This window comes from Leptodactylus fuscus, chromosome 6, assembly GCF_031893055.1.
Source record: "Leptodactylus fuscus isolate aLepFus1 chromosome 6, aLepFus1.hap2, whole genome shotgun sequence".
In the NCBI taxonomy this organism is placed as follows: Eukaryota; Metazoa; Chordata; class Amphibia; order Anura; family Leptodactylidae; genus Leptodactylus; species Leptodactylus fuscus.
In genome coordinates, this window is record NC_134270.1 from 133,894,714 (window position 1) to 133,920,980 (window position 26,267).

At 44.8% G+C, this 26,267-nt stretch overlaps 1 protein-coding gene across 1 annotated transcript in view; it reads left to right on the top strand.

Annotated features, from left to right (window-relative positions):
- BRCA1 (BRCA1 DNA repair associated) overlaps window positions 1-23,286 on the top strand; it is a 104,919-nt gene extending 81,633 nt beyond the window's left edge. Inside the window, exons 20-23 of the mRNA XM_075277288.1 lie at window positions 3,650-3,704; window positions 3,826-3,899; window positions 8,677-8,728; window positions 23,156-23,286. Of these exons, the coding sequence (XP_075133389.1) occupies window positions 3,650-3,704; window positions 3,826-3,899; window positions 8,677-8,728; window positions 23,156-23,256 (282 nt within the window). The 3' untranslated portion in view covers window positions 23,257-23,286. The remainder of the gene's footprint in view (window positions 1-3,649; window positions 3,705-3,825; window positions 3,900-8,676; window positions 8,729-23,155) is intronic.
- Window positions 23,287-26,267: the final 2,981 nt, after the last annotated feature.

A 26,267-nucleotide genomic window follows, 5' to 3' on the forward strand; every position in this document is an offset into this window, starting at 1 on the left:
TGAGAACAGCTGATAAGTGGGGGTGATGGGTATCGACCCTTAAACCATCTGATGAAGATGCTCTATCCTATGAATGGGTCATCATTATCTCTTATCCTGAAAACCCTCTTATTGTACCAGGAGTGCCAGCCATAAATACAGATGCAGCAGTGTTAACCTGAACTTCAACAATCGCTTACACTGTTGTAACCTGATATTGTATCTCAGAAGTCAACAAAAACCAATGAAAAGTTATTCAAAAAACCTTTTTCAATGACTTTTCATTGTTTTTTGTTGTCTTCTGTGATCAGAAACCACAGAGCTACAGTTTAACCAATTGCATAAGTTTAGATGAACTCTGCTACTTCTGTATAAAGTGGATGGTGCTTAAATAGTTAATTATTATTGCTTACATTGTTGGTGTACCTGACTATAGAACTCATTCTGCAGAGTAACATTAGTTATCAACTCTGATTGCAATGGATTTTTTTTTCTAAGGGTCAATGCTATCAGTTGACATTGGTTTAGCCTGTGCCCTACTTATTTTCCATATTTTTTGGGCAACCAGATTAGTGGCATCTGACTCACTATTCTTCTTGCTAAACAAAATGGACACCTGGATTTTTAAAGGGAACGTGTCAGGTTGATTTGAGACTCTAACACCTGATTCTTAAGGATCTATTGGAGTTTAAAGTGTAACTCCTTTTTGTTTTCTTTTTCCTACTATTGTGTTGGAGGGTGTTTATTATCCTATCTAACTTCATTTTTAGTATAAAACAGGCTGTAACATCCTCCCCAGCAACCCTCTCAGCTGTTAGTAAGGAAAGTCCGTACTCCATTGTATTGTGAAGATGTAGAGATCAAGCATTAACCAAAGGGGAGGCTTTCATCCATAAATAGGTTTCTTGGTCCTCGATTGTGTAAAAGTAAAAACTCCTAAAAACTTTTCCTTCTTGGAGAATATTATGTTCCTTTTGGGAAATCAAGTGACTTGCCGACTTGATTGTAGTGCGCGGTGGCAAGCGGAGATCAGGTGAAAAGTTTCAGGAAACTGTAGGATGAGGATTGGGTTTCTGTCGGAAATCTCTCCATTATTCATGACGGTGTTGTAAATGCAATCTGTATTTTTACATAGTACAATGATCCTCTAGATGCACTTAATGAGGTTGCAAATAGCCCCTCAGCTCCTGGTGACATTTCACAAGGCTCTCAACCTCTGCTCTTCCTCATTAAAACGTGACCAGGATTCTGAATGCGGCTTCCACCTTAATTATGCGCAGAGGAGGACAGCTGAGTATATGGTGGAGACAGCGGGTGGATTGTGATCGTATTATCACATGCTGCTGACTTAAGTAATAGAGAGAAAAAAATAGATGAGCCTAATATTTGAGTAAACCCCATAATTACTGGTAATTACTAATGCGGAGAGCGCTCTTAACGTTTTTACTGCTATCACAGGCTTCTACTTGGGTTGTTTCGCTGTCAGCAAGACACTAGACTATTGCCTTGAGAGGAAGGAAAGGAGATGCAGGCATTATTGTGCCAAAAGTAGCCTGTCACACACTTCAGGCGCCAGACAGGTCTGCGTAGAATGTGCCTTCCTATCTGACTATATCTTAAGACTGTAGACTTAACCTCTGCAGCGTCTGGCATCCCTGAGATGCTGCAGTCTTGTAGGATCGGTAGGTAGTAGGTAAAATCACTCGAGGAGCAGCCTTGAATCGGTTAATTTCACTTATGATTCATTTAAGGAAAACTTTGGGATACTTCACGTTCATAAGCTAGAATTAATAAATGGGTTTTCGGTGCTTTTTATTAGCTTCATTTACTTTCAATTTTTCATTTCGGTATGTGGTAAAATAGGATAAGAGCTAAATTACTGCAATCCTTTACTTCTTCTTTTGTGAGAGCTGTAGGACAATTAACCTTAATATCTTACCCAGGGACTTGGAAGCTACATTGATGTCTGTAGAGGGAGCCTTCTAGTTGATAAAGTCCTGTGATCACAGCAGCATTGGCACAGAGTCCAGCAGAGAAGCTTTCGGTCTATGCAATCTATGACAATATGAACTACCTCCTCAGCCAATAATAGTGTTCTGTAGGGGTTTTAATTGGAGTAAAAACATACCATTGTGGCCCCAAACTGATGAAACAATGGTGAGAGAGTTAGGCTTTTCTGAATACACGCAAATCGGCTTGCAAGTTCTCTAGGGTGAGCCCAGTTCACCAGATTGGCCTACAGAAATCTGCAAGTGCTCCGAGTCTTCTCTAGAATGGCCACCAAATGCCATCCCATTAGGTGTGAATGACATTTTCAACATATACATACATCATTGGTGTCTGTAGACAAATCGGTGGCGTTGCATTCTGGGTCATGTTACTGCTCCCATTACAGCAGTATGGTTTGGGAAGCATTTGGGATCTGACCCGTTGAGAGGTCACTATAGGAAAATTGTAGTATTAAATTATGCCATGTAACATATTGACGAGTCATAATTATCAAATTAACCAACATTAAAAGGGTTTTACACTTGTAAACTGCTTTTGTGGGAGATGACATCTTCATACTGTCTGTAAGGCCTTCAGTTGGCTTCCCATCCATTGACTATGGAATTCACTGCACCAGTTCTGCTATATAGAGTGTCTGCAATATCCTCCTAAAACAGATCTCATTATCCTCCTCCCTCAGCCCCTTGTGCTTGACCTTACAAGTACTTGTACTTACTACAAGTCACCTGCTTTGTGGTAACTTTTAATTCCACCCGGTCATCCAAGTCCATACAACTTCCTTACTGCCCTCCTCCTTGAATACATGCCTTGTATTTCCTCTCCCCTCAACAAAAATAAGTCAATTCAGTATATTAGCAATGTGACAAGGCTGTCTGCTACCTGCCTCCTCCTTACATCTCTGATATATTCTTTAGTCTTCTCTTGTCGGTTCTTCAGTCATAGTCATGAATGATTTCTGGAACTCCCTACCTAGGACATCGGTACAGTCGGTACCCATCTCTTCATTAATGCCTATACCCTACAATAATTTGATTACCAGCACACAACCAGGACCATTTTGATACTTTAGTGGTTAAAGGTTTTCTTCATGTGACCTCACCCCCCACCAAAAGAATGTAATGTCCTGTCAAGAAGTGGCCCCCTATATAATGTCCACTCAGGGGCCATAGATGTATATTATATATACAGCTCTATGCTTGATGGTTGTAATCCACTTTATGTGCCTCCTCAGAACAGTGAGACAGCACCTGAAATACAGGACTGTCCCGCTCAAGTCTGGTTGGCAGAGGGGCCGTTGCTACCATAGGGTCCTATGATTAAAATGGCCATGCGTATCCGGCTGGACAGTTTGTGCCCTCACCTGCTGTTTCTTTCCCCATCCCTTGTAGACTGTAAGCCCTCAGAGACAGGGTCCTCTCTTCTACTGTATTGGTTAGTCATGGTTATTGTATTTGGTATTATAGTGTGTATGCATCTGAACCCTTTTCATATATTGGACATTGCGAAATTTCTGGCACTCTAAAAGTTAATGATATTAATGTATCCCATGTATCTGGTCATTGTAGGCCAGCTATATCACAATTAAGCTTTCCTTCATGCTATACTGACATATGGCTAAACATTACTGATTGATTACAGAACTGTCTTTGTCTCTTCTTAGCTTCTAGCTGAGTTTGAGGTTTGCTGCCTTGGGTCTTTCAAAGATATGACCAGAGGTAAGTTTTGTCATTTTAATATTGAAGAATTAATTTTAGATCCTAAGTTTCTTCTCAAAACTGTATTAAAAATGTCTTTTTGTAAAACTCCTTCATTGGCCTATATGATCTTTACTTACAGATGATTTGGAGTGGATGGTGTCGCTGTGTGGGGCATCTGTGGCCCACCACCCATCACAGTTTGCACATAAATCGGTAAGAGTATTCTTGTCATATCTCCAGTACTGACACTGCCACTTTATGTGCACCATTTTGGCTGTGTAGAAATTTGTGCAGACGTTAACCACTGGGACTCGCATGCATGGCCGTGGAGTCAAAAGTCAGGACCAATTTTGGGTGGCATTGGAAAAACGTTACTGACTCCAAAAAAAAAAAATACCAATCTCAAGATAAAATGATTAATTAGAATTTTCTATTCAATTATTGATATTGTATAAATAATTAAATGCATAGTTTATTACACATTTACTTTCATAGCAATTCAGTCGTTAGCTTTTTAATGATTCGGTAGACAAACCCTGGATGCCAGCCCTTTTATAAAGAAGTCTGAGTCAGGCTGTGGTAAAATAGAGGAATTAAGGTCAGTGGTCTGGCCTACCAACTCCACAGCCTTGCTCAAGTTGTCCACAGCTCCATCACAGATGTTCTGGTGGTCCTTGTCTTTCTTCCTGTGACTACAGTCACTGGCCCCAGCAATGATGCTAGTATGTCCAGCACAAGGCCAATGACTGGCGGCAGTGGTCACATGGATGTGCGGCACATAATTGCTGGAGAAGTGGAAACAAAGACCATCACAGACCACCATAGCAACCTCGTCGACTCCTTCCCAATGTTTAATCTACATGTACGTAATAATGTTTGGTCAACTCTCCATACATGATGGGTCTTGGCTTTATTATAACTGAAATAGCCACAGGCAGCTACTGGTGCAGTTCAACTCCTCAGACCTCCTCCCCAAGACCTTGCTATCTCACACCAAAATAGTATTAAAAAGACAACAGCTTGTCTTACAAAAAATGAGTCCTCAAAAAAATTCCATACATGGAAATAGGAAAGTGATGTATTTTTTTTTTTCCTTTTTCAACCCACAAATATGTATATATTTTTTTACAATTCCATAATTTTACCTGTTATATATGGATGATTAAATGGTGTCTTTAAAAAAATACAAATTGTCCTGCAAAAAAAAAAAATCCCTCATATGGTCATGTGAGAAAAAATATAAAAAAAAAAAGTTTGCCCGCAAGAACGGTTCTGAGAGAATGCAAGCTAGTGGTCAGAATTATCTGTATTTAGGTGGACTTGAATGTATTCCTGCATAGATAGACCTGTATATATTAACAAACTAAAGGATATTAAGCATTGTATTAGGCTTACACATGGTGATCCCTCCTTTGGGAATCTATAACTGCTTCCCCCAGTTGTGTAGTCGCCCATAGGCACTCATAGTCATCCCAAAATAATCATCTCTCAGATAACCACAGAGACATTTAGTATTGACTTTACAACTAATACTGTTAAGCTAGAAGAATTTCTGGGCAGGTTTATAAGGTGTGTATAGTAGACTCTTCTGCAACGTTTGGAACGTGGGGGAATCCAGGACTGTCTGACTGTGTAACATAAGAGAAAGCTGTATTCTCCTTGTATACCACCAAATAGCTAAGTGAGATAATTAGCAAACTTCTTAGTGCTTAGAAGGTGGAAGAAAACTCAGCATACCAATTTGTTCTGTTTAACAACATTCTAATTAAACCTCCTAATGGTGCCATTAACCTTGTCATGATTTACAAACACGGAAAAAACAATGCCGCCTTGTAGATATGCTGTACACTCTCCAGGTGTACTTATGGATCGTAGCAAAAGATGTCTTAAAGGGGTATTCCCATGACGCTTGTTCACTAATCTGCAGGCTGTTGTGCTCTCTTCACTTCCTGCTTTTCTCGGCACATAGGTGGGCGGGATTTCATTTGCACGGGATTGGTTGTCAATGAATTACCACAGTGTGAAGCTGATGTAGCAGAGCTGGATTTGAGACAGTTTGCATTACATACAGAGGTAACGGACTCCCTATCTCAGCCCTTATCAGCCAAATTCAATCAAACCAACTGATAAGAGCTCACAAATCCTGGAGCTCTCTGAGAAGCTCGGCTACTTAAAAGACACAAACAGCTCAGAGCTGCCCCCAGCCCCTCCCCCCTTTGAGCAGGCAGCTACATCACTTGACAAATGAGCAGATAATCCCAAGGGCCATAGAAACGGAGTGTAAACAATGAAGTGAATAAATTAAGATAGCGGCTAAACAAAGCAGTTTTGATAAATCAATGCATTTAGGAAAAATTTTAAATCCAGATAAACCAGCAGTATAGATAGGATCCTTGTGATGGGACAACCCCTTTAAGATAAGGGCACTTCACAGTTGTGGAATACAACATAGCCAGTGTTGGGGACCAATGTTTAGGGTTTTTTTGTTTTGATTTTAATTTTTTTTCAATATTTTTTTTTAAACTGATTGTCCAGTTCACAGAATAAATTCACAAAAAAATTATTTTGCATAGTTAAAATACCTGGTGCCCCTCTTTTTGGAAAAATTCTTCCGATTTCCAGTCCCCCCTTCATCTCCATAAAATGACTTCCAGTTTCTTGGAGTATTGAGTTCACACTGGTCTTGGCTGGTCCGTCTGAGAATACGGGGGGAGTGTCTTAGGCTGGCAAAGCTGAATGTACATAGAGTAGACTGTCATGATGGTTGCCATTTTACATGGATGAAAAGGAAATTGGGAACCTTAGAAACTTCCAGAAATTTTACACAGGAGCAAGCTAGATATTTTAACTATGCAATATGGATTTATTGTGAAATTTTTATTGTGAATTAAACTGTCACTATTATACAATGTTTTTGCTAAGACTGAGTCTACGTCAGTGTCCCAACCGGATATACCAAACGCAGATGTGAACTGGGTCTGAGTCCTAATAAAGCTGTCAGGCAATGGAGTCCATTCCCTAACCTGCCGTAATCCACCACCAAATTTTATGTAAATGGTTTTGCACTAAAAATTGCACCACTTTTGCACCAAAAAACCTGGTTTGGCAAATTCAACTTGTCCTAGAACAAAAGTAAAATCCCTGACCTAAAGTGGTCTGTGCCCCTATTTTACCTAGGCAAGTCTTGGTGACTATGCTGTATTCACTTATCAATACTTGAAATGTCAGGCCCAAAGATTGAGGCCGCCCATCAGCTAGGTTGTTACACTTACGCCAGGGTAATGGTGGTATTCATGGAAGCTTTGGACGACATTAACAATCAGGTTATGACAATTTTTGATGTAAAATTGTGGCAAAAAGACATCAATATGACAAGACGAATTTGGATCCTTAATAATCCTCGTCCCAAGCAGTTTTAGTACATGGGTATTAACCTTGCAGTCCACAGGGCGATTCAACAGACTCCTCCATTCACTGCAGCCAGCTGGCACCCCTTTATATACACACAGCATTCCTCATCTTCATAAACCCATCTGGGTTATCTGTGGATAGCTTACGTACCAGCGCAAGGACGGATGCCAGTCCCTTCTATGAACACATCTCCCCTTTCCGCTTTATGAGCAAACATACTACCTAACCTTTCATTTGATTTGATTATAATGTAAGTTTGATTTGCTGGAGAAAACTGGGAATCGTCCAAAAACACTAGCTCAGCGAGTGCCAGGGACAGATTTTCCCAGAGAAATAGAATATAACGGAAGGGTTCCTCGGCCCACCCAGTGTGACATTGGAAAGATGTCCACACGTAATTATGGCTGCGGCTCTTTCATCATCCTCACCAGGCCTACTTTCTCTACAGACTTGCTGTCAAGACATCACTAGGTGGTAGACTCTTTCCCAAGATGAAAACTATATATATGAATAATGCAGAAGGAGACGCTCATGTTTCTGTTCACTTTCTCATAGCAGATTGATGCATTTTGTGATTTCTGACTTATAGCTTCGATAGTGTGGGGAACAACTTGACTTGTTGGGAGTTAAGATGGTTTGATGCCTGGCGGGGTGTTGGAGGAAGGAATCTTCATAGATTCTTATGTTTTCCATTTAAAACGTTCCCTTTCCTGTGTTGACATGCGACTCTAGTGACACCTTTATCAGAGGCTGGTAGTTTGGCTCAGTGCAATAGCTAAACCGGCCACCTTCTGTCATGGCTGATTCCAGAGAAGGGGAAGTGTAGGTTGGATTAACTATCATACGAAGTCCTACGGCTAACAGGGCCTCAAAAGCCTTATTCTAGTCATCAAACAGTGGGGCCGGTGATGAGACCCTTATCCCCAAACCTGCGGATTGGTCATAACGTTCATTGTGGCTTGACCCCTTAGACACCTGTTCAGTAGTACCTTTAGTGAGACATCTTCCATTTACAGACCACAAGAACATTGTTTTCTACTCCATCTTGTACATTTCTGATAATCAGAAGCATTCAGCGGTTTACCATACACAGGACACACAACTGTTGTACCATGCCAAGATATGACCACGGGTATGGTCAGCTTTATCTGGTGGGTCATGATCAAACTAAGCAATGTAGTCTAAATTATTTTGTTTTTTATATTACTTTTTGGAAATCATACAAGTTCAATAGCTGGATGATATGACAAGGAGAATATCAGTGGAGAGTAATGTTATAGGCCTCCTTATATTACCCATGCGCGCCCCGATAGAGAACTTTTGTCGACTGTAACATTTTGTCCAATAGTTGGAACCACTCTATCCCATATGGAGGTTTGCCAACATGCCTCTACCAAATTGCTCTGCTGGGTGGATCCATGGGGGTCATTCCAGTAGAACATTGTCCTAAAGCAAGTAGGTCTCTCACGATAAGATATGATTGCATTCTGCCAAATTGCACTGACATTGATGTCGCTTCTTTATAATTAGTTTCTGACCTAGAAGAAAACACAAAAAAACCTTTTTTTTCTTTTTGCAGGGGACAACATCTCTGATGGTTGTGCAGCCGGATAATGAGACAGACTATGCAGGTATGATATATATTAACACTGAGGCTACAGCGCACTCTGTTCTATATACAACTGGTTTATAATTGCTCATTTGCATATTGTGAAATTACTGAATATCCACCTTTAGCACCATGTTGTGTTACGATTAGAGATGAGCGAACACTAAAATGTTCGAGGTTCGAAATTCGATTCGAACAGCCGCTCAATGTTCGTGTGTTCGAACAGGTTTCGAACCCCATTATAGTCTATGGGGAACAGATACTCGTTAAGGGGGAAACCCAAATCCGTGTCTGGAGGGTCACCAAGTCCACTATGACACCCCAGGAAATGATGCCAACACCTCTGGAATGACACTGGGACAGCAGGGGAAGCATGTCTGGGGGCATCTAACACACCAAAGACCCTCTATTACCCCAACATCACTGCCTAACAACTACACACTTTCCACATTCAAAAAAACCTCTATCAAAGTGGGAAAATACCTGGAAACCTTCTTTACTCCCCAAATGGATGGACACAAACCCCAATTTAAGCTCAACAAACAGTAACAACCACCCCTTTAAATCACGTTCCCCATGACAACCACAAATGGAATAGGCAATGGGAATTCCAAAAGCCCTCACCCTTAACTGTCATTTTGAGTGTGTGTGTGTGTGTGTGTGTGTGTGTGTGTGTGTGTGTGTGTGAGAGATGTGGTAAGACCTTCCAAAATTCACTTTTCTAGCCCTTAACATGAGCCCTTCCAAACAAAGTTACAGGACCTTAAGCTGAGCTACCAGCAGAGATTGAGGCCCTTGGCATGAGTAGAGCCTTGCACCAGCAGTGTTTTTGGCACTTAGGGTGAGTTGAGCCTTGTACCAGCGTGTGTCCCTTAACATCAGGCGGGCCCTAAGTTCTGCGCTTTGCACAAAAGTTCCACATTAACTAGGCTGAATGGTACAAAGATTAGTAGGCCCGAGAACCAGGAACAGGTCTTGCAATGGCTGTCGGATAACGCTTAAAGCACATTGTCCACCAGCCAGTCAGCCTCTACCTCCTCTTACCCAACAGTCTTGTCCTCCTTCCACCCAAAATTCCCAATCTTCCCAGAACAATAACCCCAACTGTCCCTGCTCCCCAGAGCTGTTCTCCCTTCCTTTGACTGTACCGCAACCTGCCCCTCCATTTCGCGATTCCACGGACCTAACAGACGAGTATCTGTGTCCAGATGCTCAAACACTAGAGTCTCCTCCATTCCATCTCCGGTCGATTTGGTGGCGGATGACCAGCAACCCACCCTCATCGACGACGATGAGACGCAGTTGCTGTCAGGGCAGCCAGTTGACATGCGCATTGTGCAGGAGGAGGAGGCGAGACAGGAGTTGGAAGAGGAGGTGGTGGACGACGAGGACACCGACCCCACCTGGACAAGGCAGATGTCAAGCTGGGAAAGTAGTGTGGATGTTGAGGCAGGTGCAGCACCAAAAAGGGTAGCTAGAGGCAGAGACATGTCCAGAGGCAGAGGTCAGCTGCTTTGCCGAAGCCAGGCCAGACCCGGAATGTCCGAAGATGTTCCCTTTTGTACCCAGCCCAGAAAAACTCCCCCATCGAGGGCACGTTTCTTGAAGGTGTAGAGTTTTTTCAAGGAATGCGCCGAGGACAGATATAGTGTCGTCTACACAATTTGCCTCTCGAAATCGAGTAGGGGCCCTGAGAAGAGCAACCTGTCCACCACTTCAATGCACCGTCATTTGGAATCCAAGCAATGGAATCAGTGGCAGGCAGCAACGGCAGGACAAACGTCGCCCGCCGTTCATGCCACTGCCTCTGCTCACAGTGCTGGCGATGCACTCCAGAGGACGAGCCAGGACATCACTTCATCTGCCTCCGCCACTTTGTTGACTTCTCCCTCATCCTCCCCTGTTTCTGTCTTATCTCCTTCTCCTGCACCATCAAAGGCACCATCAGGCGCTTCTTTACAACAACCCACCATCTCTCAGACATTGGAGCGCCGGCAGAAATACACCGCTAACCACCCACCCACGCAAGCCTAGAACGCCAACATCGCTAAACTGCTGGCCCAGGAGAGGTTGGCGTTCCGGCTTGTTGAAACTCCCGCCTTCCCGGACCTGATGGCAACTGTGGCACCTCACTATGCCGTCCCTAGCCGTCTCAACTTCTCCCGGTGTGGCGTCCCCGCCTTGCACCAGCACGTGTCACTCAACATCAGGTGGGCCCTTAGTTCCGCGCTTTGCTGCAAGGTCCACTTGACCACCGACACTTGGACAAGCGCCTGTGGTCAGGGATGCTGCAGTGCTTATCTTTAATGACAGGCAGGGTGAATGTGGTGGAGTCTGTTCCCCGGGTGCAAACTGGGGTGGCCTATCTCCTCTCCCAGGCCAAAATTCATGGCAGGAGTAGACTGAAACCCTACGACGCTGCAACCTCCACCACAGCTACTAGCGGCAAACGCTAAAACACTGGTGTGGGGAGACGTCAGCAGGCGGTGCTGAAGCTCATCAGCTTGGGGGACAGACAGCACAGTGCCTCCGAGGTCAGGGATGCCATCCTGGCTGAGATGGCATTTTTTTTTCCCTGCTACACCTGGGGCCTGGCATTTTTACGCCTGTGATAATGGCTGGAACCTGGTAGCGGCTCTGGAGCTTGCCAGCCTCCAACACGTTCCATGTTTGGCCCACGTCTAACCTAGTGGTGCAAAGTTTTTTAAAAACATACCCAAATGTACCGAAGCTACTGTTGAAAATGCGGCGCTTGTGCGCCCACTTTTGCAAGTGCACAGGAGTCGCTGCTAGCCTAAAAACACTCTAGCAAGGCCTACATCTGTCCAAACACAGGCTGTTGTCCGTCATTCACACACGCTGAAACCCTACAATACCATATCTTGAGCAGGGTGTGTGAGCTGCACAGACCTTTGATGGAGTTCCATCTACAAAACCCAAGGGTTCCTCAAAGTCAGCAACCAAAGTTTCTGCACCATGAGTTTCCAGGGGTGGCAGAGTTATGGCTAGGGGAAGAGGCATGGATAGGGATGATGTCTAGGGGCAAAAGCAGTGTGGATGTGGAGGCAAGCTAAGCAGGAAAAACTGGGGGTACAAGCTAAGGCATGGACTGGGGTGATGTCTAGGGGCAAAAGCAGTGTGGATGTGGAGGCAAGCTAAGCAGGAAAAACTGGGGGTACAAGCTAAGGCATGGACTGGGGTGATGTCTAGGGGCAAAAGCAGTGTGGATGTGGAGGCAAGCTAAGCAGGAAAAACTGGGGGTACAAGCTAAGGCATGGACTGGGGTGATGTCTAGGGGCAAAAGCAGTGTGGATGTGGAGGCAAGCTAAGCAGGAAAAACTGGGGGTACAAGCTAAGGCATGGACTGGGGTGATGTCTAGGGGCAAAAGCAGTGTGGATGTGGAGGCAAGCTAAGCAGGAAAAACTGGGGGTACAAGCTAAGGCATGGACTGGGGTGATGTCTAGGGGCAAAAGCAGTGTGGATGTGGAGGCAAGCAAAGCAGGGAAAATGGTGGCTAGAGGCAAAGGGATGTCCATAGGCAGCAAGGGCAAAGATGCAAAACTCTCCCGTTTCAAGAATTTTCCTGACTTGTTTCCCCACAAAACATTCCTGGGAGGAGGGCTGAAACACCACCCTCCTCCTCCTCCGCTGTTAGATTGACCCCAGCTACGAGCTGAAAACGCTGCAACACTGGTGTGGGGAGACGTCAGCAGGCTGGGCTGAAGCTCATCAGCTTGGGAGACGGACAGCACATTGCCTCTGAGGTCAGGGATGCCATCCTGGATGAGATGGCAATTTGTTTATCCCCGCTGCCCCTGGGGCCAGGTTTTTTAGCTTGTTGGAGGGCTCTGGAGCTTGCCAGCCTCCAACACGTTCCATGCCTGGCCCACATGTTCAATGTAGTGGTGCAATGATTTTTAAAAACATACCCCAAATTAGCTGAGCTAAGGGTGAAAGTGCGGCACTTGGACACCCACTTTCCCAAGTCTACAGTACCTGGAGCTAGCCGCAGTACACTCCAGCAAGGCCTACATCTGCCTGAAGCACCTACTGTTGTGCGAGGTCACCACACGCTCTAACCCTAGATACCGTATGTTCAGCAGGGTGTGTGAGCAGCAGAGACCTTTGATGGAGTACCAGCTACAAAACCCAAGGGTTCCTCAGAGTCAGCTCCCTCACTTTCTGCACCATGAGTTTCCATGGGTGGCAGACTTATGGCTAGAGGCACAGGCATGGATAGGGGTGATGTGTAGGGGCAAAAGCAGTGTGGATGTGGAGGCAAGCTAAGCAGCAAAAACTGGGGGTACAAGCAGCCGGTGACATCATCACTGACAAGCACAGCTGTCTGTCAGCTGACAGGCTGACTTTCACCAAAATGAACAGACAATGGATAGACTCATCATATACATGTCAGTTACATGACAAATTTAGTGCAATTTGCAAGTCCAAGATGGTTTGGAGATCTGCGGAGAGGAATCTCACCACCTCTTGCGGGTGCCATCATTTGGAAGGCAAGCCCTGGGCTCAGTGGGTGAGAGCAAGCGCAGGATAATCGTCGTTTGGCCTGGCGGCCACTGCCTCTTCCACTGTTGACAGGGCTGGCGCTGCAGTCCAGACCAGGAGCCAGGACACCTCCACATCTGCCTCTGACACTTTGGGGAGTTCACCCTTATCCTCACCTTTTCCTGCCATTTCTCCTTTTGCCCGCGCCATCATGCGCCTCTTCCCAGCAACTCCCCATCTCCCAAGCCTTTCATTTCATGCTAAAGTACAGCGCAACCCACCCACATGCCCAAGGCTTCAACGGCCTCATCTCAAGAAATCTGGCCCAGGAGATGTTGGAATCCCGGCTGGGGGACACTCTGCCCTTTTTGGGCAGAGTGTCTACTGCGCCACCGCACTGTGCCGTCCACACCAGCACTTTCCCCCAAACATGAGGCGGTCCCTAAATTCAGCGCTTAGCCCTAAAGTTCCATGTGACCAGTTACGAATGGACAAGTGCATGCGGACAGGGACGCTAACTTTCAATTTGGGCACAGTGGTTGAATGTAGTTGAGGCGTGGACCGGGTCGCAAAATGTGGTGGCCTGACTTGTCTCCCCACACAACATTCCTGGGAGGAGGGCTGAAACACCACCCTCCTCCGCTGTTAAATTGACCCCAGCTACGAGCTGGAAACGCTGCAACACTGGTGTGGGGAGACGTCAGCGGGCCGTGCTGAAGCTCATCAGCTTGGGGGCCAGACAGCACACTGCCTACAAAGTGAGTCATGCCATCCTCGATGAGACGGCAATGTGGTTTTTGCCACTGCACCTGGGCCCAGGCATGTTGTCATGTGTGATAATGGCCGTAACCTGGGATTGGCTCTGTAGCTTGGCAGCCTGCAACATATTCCATGCCTGGGCCACGTTTTTAACTCATTGCTGCTAATCTTTTGAAAAAGGTACCCCAATGTTCCTGAGCTACTGGTGAAAGTGTGGTGCTTGTGCGGATAGTTTTTAAAGTGTATAGTTGCCGCTGCTAGCCTCTATGCACTCCTACAACGCCTGTACCTGCTGGAACAACGGCTGTTGTGCGACGTCTCCACACTGCTGGCACTAAACATATCATGTGTTGAGCAGAGTGTGTGAGCAGCACAGACCTTTGATGTAGTTCCAACTCCAAAACCCTCGGGTTCGTCAAAGTCAACTCCCTCAGTTGCTCAACCATGAGTGGCCATGGGTGGCAGACTTATGTGAAATCCCATCCCATCCATTGCACTGGACACGAAACATTAGCATGCGCTCAGCACAACTTCGGATATGGCAGATGCGTTAAGCAGGGTGCAGGGTACAACACAGACCAGGCCCGAGCACCAGGAACAGGTGTTAGAAATACTGCAGCATCTGCCATTTCCTTCCAATTTTGGGGTTTTGGACCCGCCACCGACTTGTCTGGACCTAAGTGGGGATCATGAGACACAGTTGCCATCAAGGCAAGCTGTGGTCATGTGCGGTTTGCAGTAAGGGGGCAGTGCGCAATTGGAAGAGGAGTTGGTGGATGACGAGGCCACCGACCCCACATGGACAGGGGTGATGTCTAGGGGCTAAAGCAGTGTAGATGTAGAGGGAAGCTAAATCAACAAAAAACCTGGGTAGAAGCAAAGGCATAAACTGGGGTGATGTTTAGGGGTGAAAGCAGAGTAGATGTGGAGGGAAGCTAAGCAGCAAAAACAGTGGGTAGAAGCAAAGGCATGCAAAACTCTACCCTGTTGGAAGACTTATTCCTAGGTCTGGAACACGTTAATGGCCCCCCTGGACAAATTACTGCCACTCAGGGGCCTAGTGTCACCAGGAGGGACAAGTATAGGCGCATGTTGTGGGAATACCTGGCCGACACCAGCTCTGTCCTTTCCGATCCCTCTGTGCTCTACAGCCTAAACTTATTTTCTCATCTTTTTTTCTGAACTGCACATCTCTTGCCTGCTTCCTTTGGGATCTTAGAAATGGTGGTCCACTTCCACAGATGGTAACTTCAATAGACAGTGTAACGGGAGTAGCTGAGGGATCGCTGTCTTAACCACTTTTTGGCACAAAATTAACTTCCAAAGCCAAATATGGTGCAAGTATATGATGCAAGGACACCTACACACCTATCTCTGACACATTGGGGAGTTCACCCTCATGCGCCCTTTTGGCCTGCACCATCATGCGCCTCTTCCCAGCCACTCCACATTTCCCAAGCTTTTCATTGCAGGCAGAAGTACAATACAACCCACCCCCATGCCCAAGCCTGTAACAGCCTCATCGATAAACTGCTGGCCCTGGAGATGTTGGTGTTTGTTTATGCTTCTGGAGACCCAGGCCTTCCGTCAGCAGATGGCAGCTGGGGCACCTCCCTATGCTGGGCCTAGCCGTTACTACTTCTCTTGGTGTGCTGTCTCTGCCTTGCGCCTGCATGTGTCCCATAACATCAGTCGGGCCCAGAGCTCTGCGCTTTGCTGCAAGGTCCACTTGACCACCGACACATGGACAAGCGCCTGTGGTCAGGGATGCTGCAGTGCTTATCTTTAATGACAGGCAGGGTGAATGTGGTGGAGTCTGTTCCCCGGGTGCAAACTGGGGTGGCCTATCTCCTCTCCCAGGCCAAAATTCATGGCAGGAGTAGACTGAAACCCTACGAAGCTGCAACCTCCACCCCAGCTACTAGCGGAAAACACTGTAACACTGGCATGGGGAGATGTCAGCAGGCCGTGCTGAAACTGATCAGCTTGGGGGACAGACAGCACAGTGCCTCCGAGGTCAGGGATGCCATCCTGGCTGAGATGGCATTTTTTTTTCCCTGCTACACCTGGGGCCTGGCATTTTTGCGCCTGTGATAATGGCTGGAACCTGGTAGCAGATCTGGAGCTTGCCAGACTCAAACACGGTCCACGCATGGCCCACGTTTTCCAACTTGTTGGTGCCATGTTTCTTTGAAACCTACACCATTGTGCCTGATATACAGGTCAAAGTGGGGCCATTTTCGTAAGTGAGAACTAGCCTCTGCTAGACAGAAAACATTCAGAGCACACTCCTCTCATCTTCGCACCGTTGGCTGGCGGAGGAAGACGAGGGGGTTGGAGTGGCATCTGATGTCCCTATCCCACACGAGGCTAGAGGGTGCACTTCAGTGCATCCCATTGCTTCACCACAAATGGTGTGAAGGGGAGTGGAAAATGGAGGAAATGGAGAGTGACCCTTACAGTTGGGGCCAGCAAAGGCATGCCAAGTAACACACTGGCACACATGGCTGACTTCATCTTGGGTTGCTTTTCAACACATATTTCACATCATGAAGAACAAATAATACTGGATTTTTTCAAGCCTCGAACCCCGGTCTAGGTCTAATGTCTGTTCCTTTCTTATATTAGGGGAGAGGGAAAAAAAATTACTTCAGTGATACGTTTAGCGTACATAGACTGACTATTAATGTGTATCCCACTTAGTGTTGTTAGGGTTACACACCGTCACAACCTGGCTAAAGCTTCTATAGCTGTTAATAAAGTCAACATAACTTTACGGTATCCAAAAAGACAGCTGGTACCGACAGAGAGCAAGACAAATGTCACCCAAAGCTGTGAGCTCTGAACACCCACAGTGACTTTGGCGTCATCATCATTATAAGGGAGCGGGTGGTAATAAATAACTTGGCAGTGCCTAAAACCCAAAAAGCTTATACAACTATATTTACATTAAGATACACAAATGAAACTTTTCAGTAGCATGTCATGAGACAAGCTGATAAGCTCTTCCTTTGTGCAGTGCTATTTGAAAGTTAAACACTGCCTTTATTTTAATTCTGGAGAAGGTGCAGACATTAGATTTAGAACATGTTGTCTTCATTGTCCAAATCCTCTATATAGGTAACGTGTTTTTCGGGCCGAGCTGTCTGGGAACGAGCTGGTGCAGCACTGACAACCTGGGTGAATATGGCAAGAGCCTGAGATGTAGGGTGAATGAATCCCCAAATTATTTGTGGAATTCCCAGTGAGACAATGGCACTGTATACCAGTATTAAAAATTGTGGGTGCACATAACCCCAATATATTCTTTGAATTCCCAGTCAGACAATGGCACTGTATACCAGTATTAAAAATTGTGGGTGCACATAACCCCCATATATTCTTTGAATTCCCAGTCAGACAATGGCACTGTATACCAGTATTAAAAATTGTGGGTGCACATAACCCCCATATATTCTTTGAATTCCCAGTCAGACAATGGCACTGTATACCAGTATTAAAAATTGTGGGTGCACATAACCCCAATATATTCTTTGAATTCCCAGTCAGACAATGGCACTGTATACCAGTATTAAAAATTGTGGGTGCACATAACCCCCATATATTCTTTGAATTCCCAGTCAGACAATGGCACTGTATACCAGTAGTAAAAATTGTGGGTGCACATAACCCCCATATATTCTTTGAATTCCCAGTCAGACAATGGCACTGTATACCAGTATTAAAAATTGTGGGTGCACATAACCCCCATATATTCTTTGAATTCCCAGTCAGACAATGGCACTGTATACCAGTAGTAAAAATTGTGGGTGCACATAACCCCCATATATTCTTTGAATTCCCAGTCAGACAATGGCACTGTATACCAGTATTAAAAATTGTGGGTGCACATAACCCCAATATATTCTTTGAATTCCCAGTCAGACAATGGCACTGTATACCAGTATTAAAAATTGTGGGTGCACATAACCCCCATATATTCTTTGAATTCCCAGTCAGACAATGGCACTGTATACCAGTAGTAAAAATTGTGGGTGCACATAACCCCCATATATTCTTTGAATTCCCAGTCAGACAATGGCACTGTATACCAGTATTAAAAATTGTGGGTGCACATAACCCCCATATATTCTTTGAATTCCCAGTCAGACAATGGCACTGTATACCAGTAGTAAAAATTGTGGGTGCACATAACCCCCATATATTCTTTGAATTCCCAGTCAGACAATGGCACTATATACCAGTAGTAAAAATTGTGGGTGCACATAACCCCCATATATTCTTTGAATTCCCAGTCAGACAATGGCACTGTATACCAGTATTAAAAATTGTGGGTGCACATAACCCCCATATATTCTTTGAATTCCCAGTGAGACAATGGCACTGTATACCAGTAGTAAAAATTGTGGGTGCACGTAACCCCAATATATTCTTTGAATTACCAGTCAGAAACTGGCACTATATGGCAGTAGCAAGAAATGAGGGTATTTGTATTCCCAATATATTCTTTGAATTCCCAGTCAGACAATGGCACTGTATACCAGTAGTAAAAATTGTGGGTGCACGTAACCCCAATATATTCTTTGAATTCCCAGTCAGAAACTGGCACTATATGGCAGTAGCAAGAAATGAGGGTATTTATAACCCCAATATATTCTTTGAATTCCCAGTCAGACAATGGCACTGTATACCAGTATTAAAAATTGTGGGTGCACATAACCCCCATATATTCTTTGAATTCCCAGTGAGACAATGGCACTGTATAGCAGTAGCAAAAATTGTGGGTGTATATAGCCCCAATTCTATTGCTAGGGGACTTGCAGGGTATTTCTGAGGTGAAGGTGGGGGGGCACACCGTTGGAACGGGGATTTGGGGTGTATATATGGGGTATACGGGAATACACTGTCAGTGTGTTCCATTCAGGATCCTGGGAAAGCTGGGTTGCGGCGATTGAGCCCGTCAGTGCCACGTTACACTGACAAGCTTCTCCCTGGAATTGAAGTTATATGTAAGCCCAATATATTCTTTGAATTCCCAGTGAGACAATGGCACTATATGGCAGTAGCAAAAATAGTGGGTGTATATAGCCCCAATCCTATTGCTAGGGGACTTGCAGGGTATTTCTGGGGTGAAGGTGGGGGGGCACACCGTTGGAACGGGTATCGGGGGTATATATCGGGTATACGGGAATACACTGACAGTGTATTCCATTCAGGATCCTGGGAAAGCTGGGTTGCGGCGATTGAGCCCGTTAGTGCCACGTTACACTGACAAGCTTCTCCCTGGAATTTAGCTCTTATAAGAGCTGTTGTGGTTGTCTTCTCCTTCCTATCTAGCCTGTCCCTGCCTACCCAGAATCTAACCCCTAGCTAACTGGACGGAAACCTCCGTCCCCGGTGAATTGCAAGCTCAGAATGACGCGAAGCTGGGCGGCGCTGTTCTTTTAAATTAGAGGTCACATGTTTTCGGCAGCCAATGGGTTTTGCCTACTTTTTTCAACGTCACCGGTGTCGTAGTTCCTGTCCCACCTACCCTGCGCTGTTATTGGAGCAAAAAAGGCGCCAGGGAAGGTGGGAGGGGAATCGAGTAATGGCGCACTTTACCACGCGGTGTTCGATTCGATTCGAACATGCCGAACAGCCTAATATCCGATCGAACATGAGTTCGATAGAACACTGTTCGCTCATCTCTAGTTACGATCCAACATTCTGTTTTGATGAAATTTAGAACATGTCTAGGCAGGGGTCGGAGCTCCGTTTTTATGATACAGGGATGTAAAGTAAATGTGTAACACTATGGCCGCCTGTAGTCATCACTGAGGTAGTATAGGGGGACTTTTTATTGTAAAAACAGTGCCCTCTGTTGGTAGATGCATCATTTAGGCTAGGCCTGTGCCATGATTTTTCATCCTGTTAGGCTACAATGAAACATAAAGGTCCTCTCTGCGTATTTTCCAGATTTTATCTTGGCTTTGTTGCTAATTTTACCCCTATTATTGGAATAGTCAGTGAAAATTCACACTAAAAAATTGACATCCAGCAGATTTTAAAATCCCCACCATATATTGATTTTCATGTAAAAAAGCCCCCCAAACCTGCACAATGTATGCGAGATGAATAAAATGTCATTGCTGTGTGTTTTTTGCAACATATGTTTTTCATTTAAAGGGGCTCTATCAGCAAAATCATGCTGATAGAGCCCCACTTATGCGTGCATAGCCTTTAAAAAGGCTATTCAGGCATCGGTAATGTTATATTAAACTACCCTCCGTTTTAAAATAATAACCTAAAAAAGAATGTGCTCTACTTACCGAACGTGCACCCTGGGCGGGCATTCAGGGTGTGCCTTCATCTTCATCCCCGCCTCTTTTTCCTCCGGTCCCGTCTTCCTCCAGCGCTCGCGAACGGACAGTGATAGCCGGGGCGCATGCGCAGTAGCTGTAGTAGAAGCCGCATGATACTGCGCATGCGCCCAGGCCGGTTTTTCATATCATTGTCCGCGAGCGAGCGCTGGAAGAAGATGGGACCGAAGGACATCGGAGGAAGAAGAGGCGGGGAAGAAGATGAAGACACACCCTGAATGCCCGCCCAGCGTGCTCGATCTGTAAGTAGAGCACATTCTTTTTTAGGTTATTTTTTTTAAAACGGGGGTAGTTTAATATAACTTTTACGGTGCCTGAATAGCCTTTTTAAAGGCTATGCACGCATATGTGGGGCTCTATCAGCATGATTTTGCTGATAGAGCCCCTTTAATGAAATTGACTGTTTTGGTGTACCTAAGCTTTTGATTTTTGGTGGCTTTTGTGACATTATTAAATGTTGTCTTATACTTTATTAACAGATTTTGGCTTCTTTCTGTGAAATTCTGCAATGTCATCCCCTTCTGTCCCTTATTTATTGATGATGAAAACCATTTGTAATGTGCTTTTCTCCAAACGATAAGTTGCAGGGAATGGAGTAGGGGATTGCCATACAGGGACCCATCCCCAACCCCCACAAGGTGTTTTACAGGAAGCAATTGTACATATCAGTATATTTTTGGCATATGGATGGAAACCAGAGTACTCGGAAGCGAGCACAAGGAGAACTTGCAAAACTCCACGTTGCCTTGATCAGATTCAAACCCAGAGTAACAGTGCTAATCTCTGAGCCAACGTGGTGCTCTTCTTTACCCTTCCTTCACATCTGCGTTTGGTATTCTGTTCGGGGTATCTGAACGCAATAGCAAGCAGTGTGCAGTACGGACCCCATAGACTATAATGGGGTCCGTGTGCTTGCCGCGTGCTGCTCACATGAATCATGTGGACAGGAAAGTAGATTGTGAACTACTTTCCTGTCCGCATGATCCTTGCGTAGATTTGGTGGCAAGAACAAGGTCCCCATTATAGTCTATGGGGACCGTGTGCTTTCACTGGCACACCACTTGCAGTTGTGTTCGGTATTCCGTTTGGGGGCGGTCCTCATGCGGAGTCCCCCGGACGGAATACCAACGCAGATGTGAGCGAGGCCCTTCCCTGTTTCCGTATTGCTACAGAAATCTTCTCAATACTGTTCATTGTGTGTATGCAGGGGAGGCTCTTATATGAGGCCGAGTGGATATGGCGATGTGTGTCACCTAGAGCAGTGGTACTGTGTCATATGAAAGATGAGAGTCTTAAATCATCATCACAATCACAGTTCAGCCTTTTACAGAGGTAACATTGGTTGAACATAGACATTTGTATTGGAAGCATCTGTATCTAGATATGCCTAAAACCAACTGGTGATATCTCCATAGGAATAACGTCTGGTGTCCTATGGATCTCCTCTTTATATGGCATCACTGTTCTATGTTTTATAATATCTGATATACAAGAGTTTAAAGTGACCACCCAAAGGGCTCGTTCACATGGGGCAAGAGGGGACAGATTCTGATGCCGAATCCACCCCCTCCCAATAGAGGTCTGTGTAGACCGCCAGCTTTCTTTTTTCCATGAGTGGCATGCTCCAGCTCACGGAAAAGAGAAACGAGCTGCCCTTTATTCAGGCGGATTCCACGGCTGATTCAGCCCCAGCGTCCGCCTCGCAACAGCACCCTCTGAGCCTACTCTAGAGCGGGAAGCTGTACTCTAGCAAATGGATATCACTAGCAATAGAAAAACGGTATAAAAAATAAAGGTATGACAGAAACTGAATTTCATAGAATTGAGCCAGATCCATTGTTAACGTATATATACAACATTTATTAATGTCTCCAATGCTGCCAAAAAATCAAAAGTTGTGCAAAAGTTTAGATAGGCTTAGCAATTTTGGATTTCTATTGATGCGTAAAGCCAAAATAACTTCAATATAATAGATGTATATGCATAAGTTCTAAAAACACCTGTAGTCCATGTCCTTAGAAACCCCATTGTGTGAGGCTTTCGATCACTGGATCCTAACATGCTGAGCTTTTACTGGCCACGGTGGCCTCATCGTTCATTCTTCTTCTATGGCTGCGGCGTTAAAGCCACGTGTGTCAGAGTGATTCATTGCTGTTGTCTGCTTTAACCTAAACGCTGCTTTTATTGTGCTTTTTATTTCACTTAGACTGTGCGGCGTTCTGGGAAACATATCCTCAAACTGTAACGTCTGAGCCAATAGCTTGTATTCATTTTCGGAAAGAGTCTTCCCAGACTTGGTTTGACAGACACTGAGATGGTTAAACTGTGCTTTATGAAATCTTATGCACTAAAACGTTGCATAAAACGTAAAGTAACACTAGAGGAATGCATTGTGTCTAAGATCCGAAATATTTCATCAGTGTTACTCCGGGTAAAGCAGCTTTTTCATAATTCAGCAGCCGCTACCTTGGTAAAGGTTATTTGCCGCCACCGTAAACATTTATACATTTTTATCTGCTGCTCTTACTGTAAAGAAGCCTTTCTGGTTACACTGATTTATATCTTATAAAGTAGCGGCTCCCATTGTAATATTAATATACTGTGCAAATGAAGAGCATTGCGGGTATCGGGCCGGTACACGATGCAGAAGGTTTCTTTCCAGTTTCTGTATACAAGTTTTGGTTTTATTTCTGATCCCCTGTAGAAATCGTGTAGCTCCTATATTAGAAGATTATTATTATTATATGTCCCTTTAAATTCTCTCCGTGTTAAACCACCAATCCAGCATTCTCACACTGTCAATTCTTTCTTTTCTTTCATGCAGCTATAAGGAAGAAGTTCCGTTGTCTTGTAGTTACTCGTGAATGGGTCCTGGACAGCGTGTCAAGTTATAAACTCCAGGCGTTCGACAGTTACCTTGTATGATACTTGCGTCTACCCTGTGGAGGTGCTTGTAGATGTTACCACTCTCAGCTGGACTTTTGTCTATACCTGAATGTCTTCTCTGATGTATTACAAAGGTCTTAAAGGAACACTGAACAAAGCGAGCACGCACAGAAAAATACTTCAGCATCTTCCCATATTCCTCCCCATAGCCTTTCCTTTTGGCCCTATTACGTCCGATCTTTTCTGTTTGTGTCAGCCATGCCTTCCTCTTCCCACGACAGTCTTTAAGATAACTGGTTGGAGCAGACATTTCTCTGCTGTGCCTTGACCAAAACGTTATTTAAGGAGATATAAGGGGATGTTTATCCTCTCTCCATCCCTTGTACTACAGTTGGAGCACTGGAGATAGCGGAGTGCTGTACTTTCGCTATTTATGATGCTCCCATTGTACTAAATGGGAACAGGGACACGTTTGCGTCAACCAGGGGATTTGGCTGCTGTTCCCATAGCTGCATTCACTGTGGGGGTAAAATAATCCCTGTTCTTGGGATTAGTGGAGGTCCCAGTGATCAGACCCTCACTGATCAGCAATCTATCGTCCATCCTGTGTTTCGTGGCATAGCCCCTACTCTTTCCAATTGGCCAGAAATTAACATGGAGCAGGACATGAACCCTCTATGTTCACAACTTCATTTTTACAAGACTGTCAGGGTCATGCAGAAACTTCTGTAGGCCAACACACTGTTAAGGCATCTATACTTCTTGGTTTCACTTATGGTTCATTTCTTCGTTTCGTGTTCCTTTAAGATGTCCGTGTTGTGATAGAGATGTGCTGTATATTTGTTTTGTATATGGAGAAAACTGGACACACTTGGTGTTCCTTTAAGTGATGGCTGTGAGGTGTCCAACTCCTCCTTGTTGTGAGGGAACCCTCCATATGTGTGATACACAGCACCCTAGGTCACTAAGTTAATGAGATCTCCTTATGTATGGCAGGAACTTCATCTCCATCATAGCATTGGAATAAACCTTTGTAACATGTATGGCAGGATTATGGCCATACTGCCCCCCCATAGTGGTAATATCTGTTCCTTCCTTTTTGAGATCATCTTTAAAGGAGTTTTCCCAAACATGCAACTTATTCCCTGTCCTAAGATCACAATAATTCGGTCCATTGTTCCCACATCTGAATTTAGTGGCTGTCGTGCTGGCGCATTCCCACTTCATTCAACTTTGTTGGACTGCTGAAGATAGCTGAGTGTTGTACTTGGGCCTACAGGAGACTCCTATCCAACCACTGAAACCCCACCGATGAAGACTGCAAGAACCCCTGTACCCCTGAGTACAGCACTCAGCAGTTGGACCCCCACTTCACCCAACTTGCAAGTTGTCTTTGGACTAAAAATCCCTCTAAATTACACTACTGAAATTCTGTCATCCCCATACAGCACTCAACATGGCTGACGTATCCTTGGCGTATCATGCAGCCGACATTACATATGTGCTTTATAAGTACATATCATATAGTTCTGTGGTTTTATAATGGTTTGATAACTTTTACTATTGTTTAAAGCCGTTTTATCACCAGAACCCAACATATCCATCCATCCTTGCAGATAGATAGGTTACAGTCACCCGAATCAAACCATGGTCCAAGATATTCTTTTTTGTCATTGTGCAAGGTGAAGGTTGTTACTACTTAAACTCTTTGGAGCAATGACAACACAAGCAGCAGAGCCAGCGAATTACAAGGGGCAAACAGCATTTGATTCAGGTAACCTATGTATCTGCGGGGCTGGGATGATATGCTGGGTTCTAGTGACACTCTCCCTTTAAGAGTAATCAATATCTAAATTGCATTTTATTGATACTCAGCAGCATGGGATTCTTCCAACATTCAGATTATGGTCTTTTCCAACATGTGCCAGACCACCAGGGATTCCACGCATTGGGCGCCCAACTAAGAGATTTGTATTGTATAACTTTTTCCACTTCTTCATGTTTTCATTCTTTTATTCTTAATATCCAGTTTCACTATAAATGTGTTCTGAGGTTTAGATGAGCTGCAGAGTCTGGACCCCTAAAGGGTTGAGGTAAGACAAGAGAAGGGTTACGTGGACCACAGCGCACAGCTATATGTGATGAAAGCTGTTTCACATCCTACACCATATTGAATGTTACTGTTCATTGGCTTTTCTGTGAATTTTACTGGCCTTGGATCATGATTCTTAAAGGGGTTATCAAAACATGAATATCTTCAAGGATAGGTCATCAATATCAGATCTATGGGGTTTAGGTGATATTAATGATATATTGTTGATAGGCCATCAGTATCCCGATGTGGACAATCCCTTTAAATTCGTTATTGTATATAGTGTATTTAAGATGTGTACAGTTGTTATAATTGGGAAAATTACAATAAAAAAAAAGAAATGCAATTGTGTGGTGTGTATTCCTAGGAAGACATAAGCGCCATATACCTGAGCAGATTTTGATTTTCCTGTCTTAGTGAACGCTTGCATTTCCCATAGAGAATTATTATGGAGTATCTTTTAAGGTCTGCATTATGCCATTCCTATGTTGTTCCTCCTGGAAATGTAGGCAATTTGGTGTTCCTCTTCTTAAAGTCATGTGTCTACACTGTGTTCAATTCTACAGTGCCATAGTGTCTAAGAACACACCTAAGGGCTCGTTCACATCTACGCCCGGTCTCCGTACTGCAGGTTTCCGTTTCCTGCATAAAACAGAGGCAGGAGACGGAAACCTGCAGGAGTCTTTCTCACCCTTTCATTTGAATGGGTGAGAAAGATGTCCGGCCGTGAGTGGCGGTGAGCGTTTTATGCTCTCCGCCGCGAAATCGGGTTTTATAATCCGGACACAGAGTCGGACATGCAGTACTCTGTGTCCGGATTAAAAAATCCGGTTTCGCGGCGGAGAGCATAAAACGCTCACCGCCGCTCACGGCCGGACCCGGTCTGTGCTTTCCGTCTTCTGGCATGCAGAAGACGGAAAGCACAGAACAGAGAGTAGAACGCAGGTGTGAACCTAGC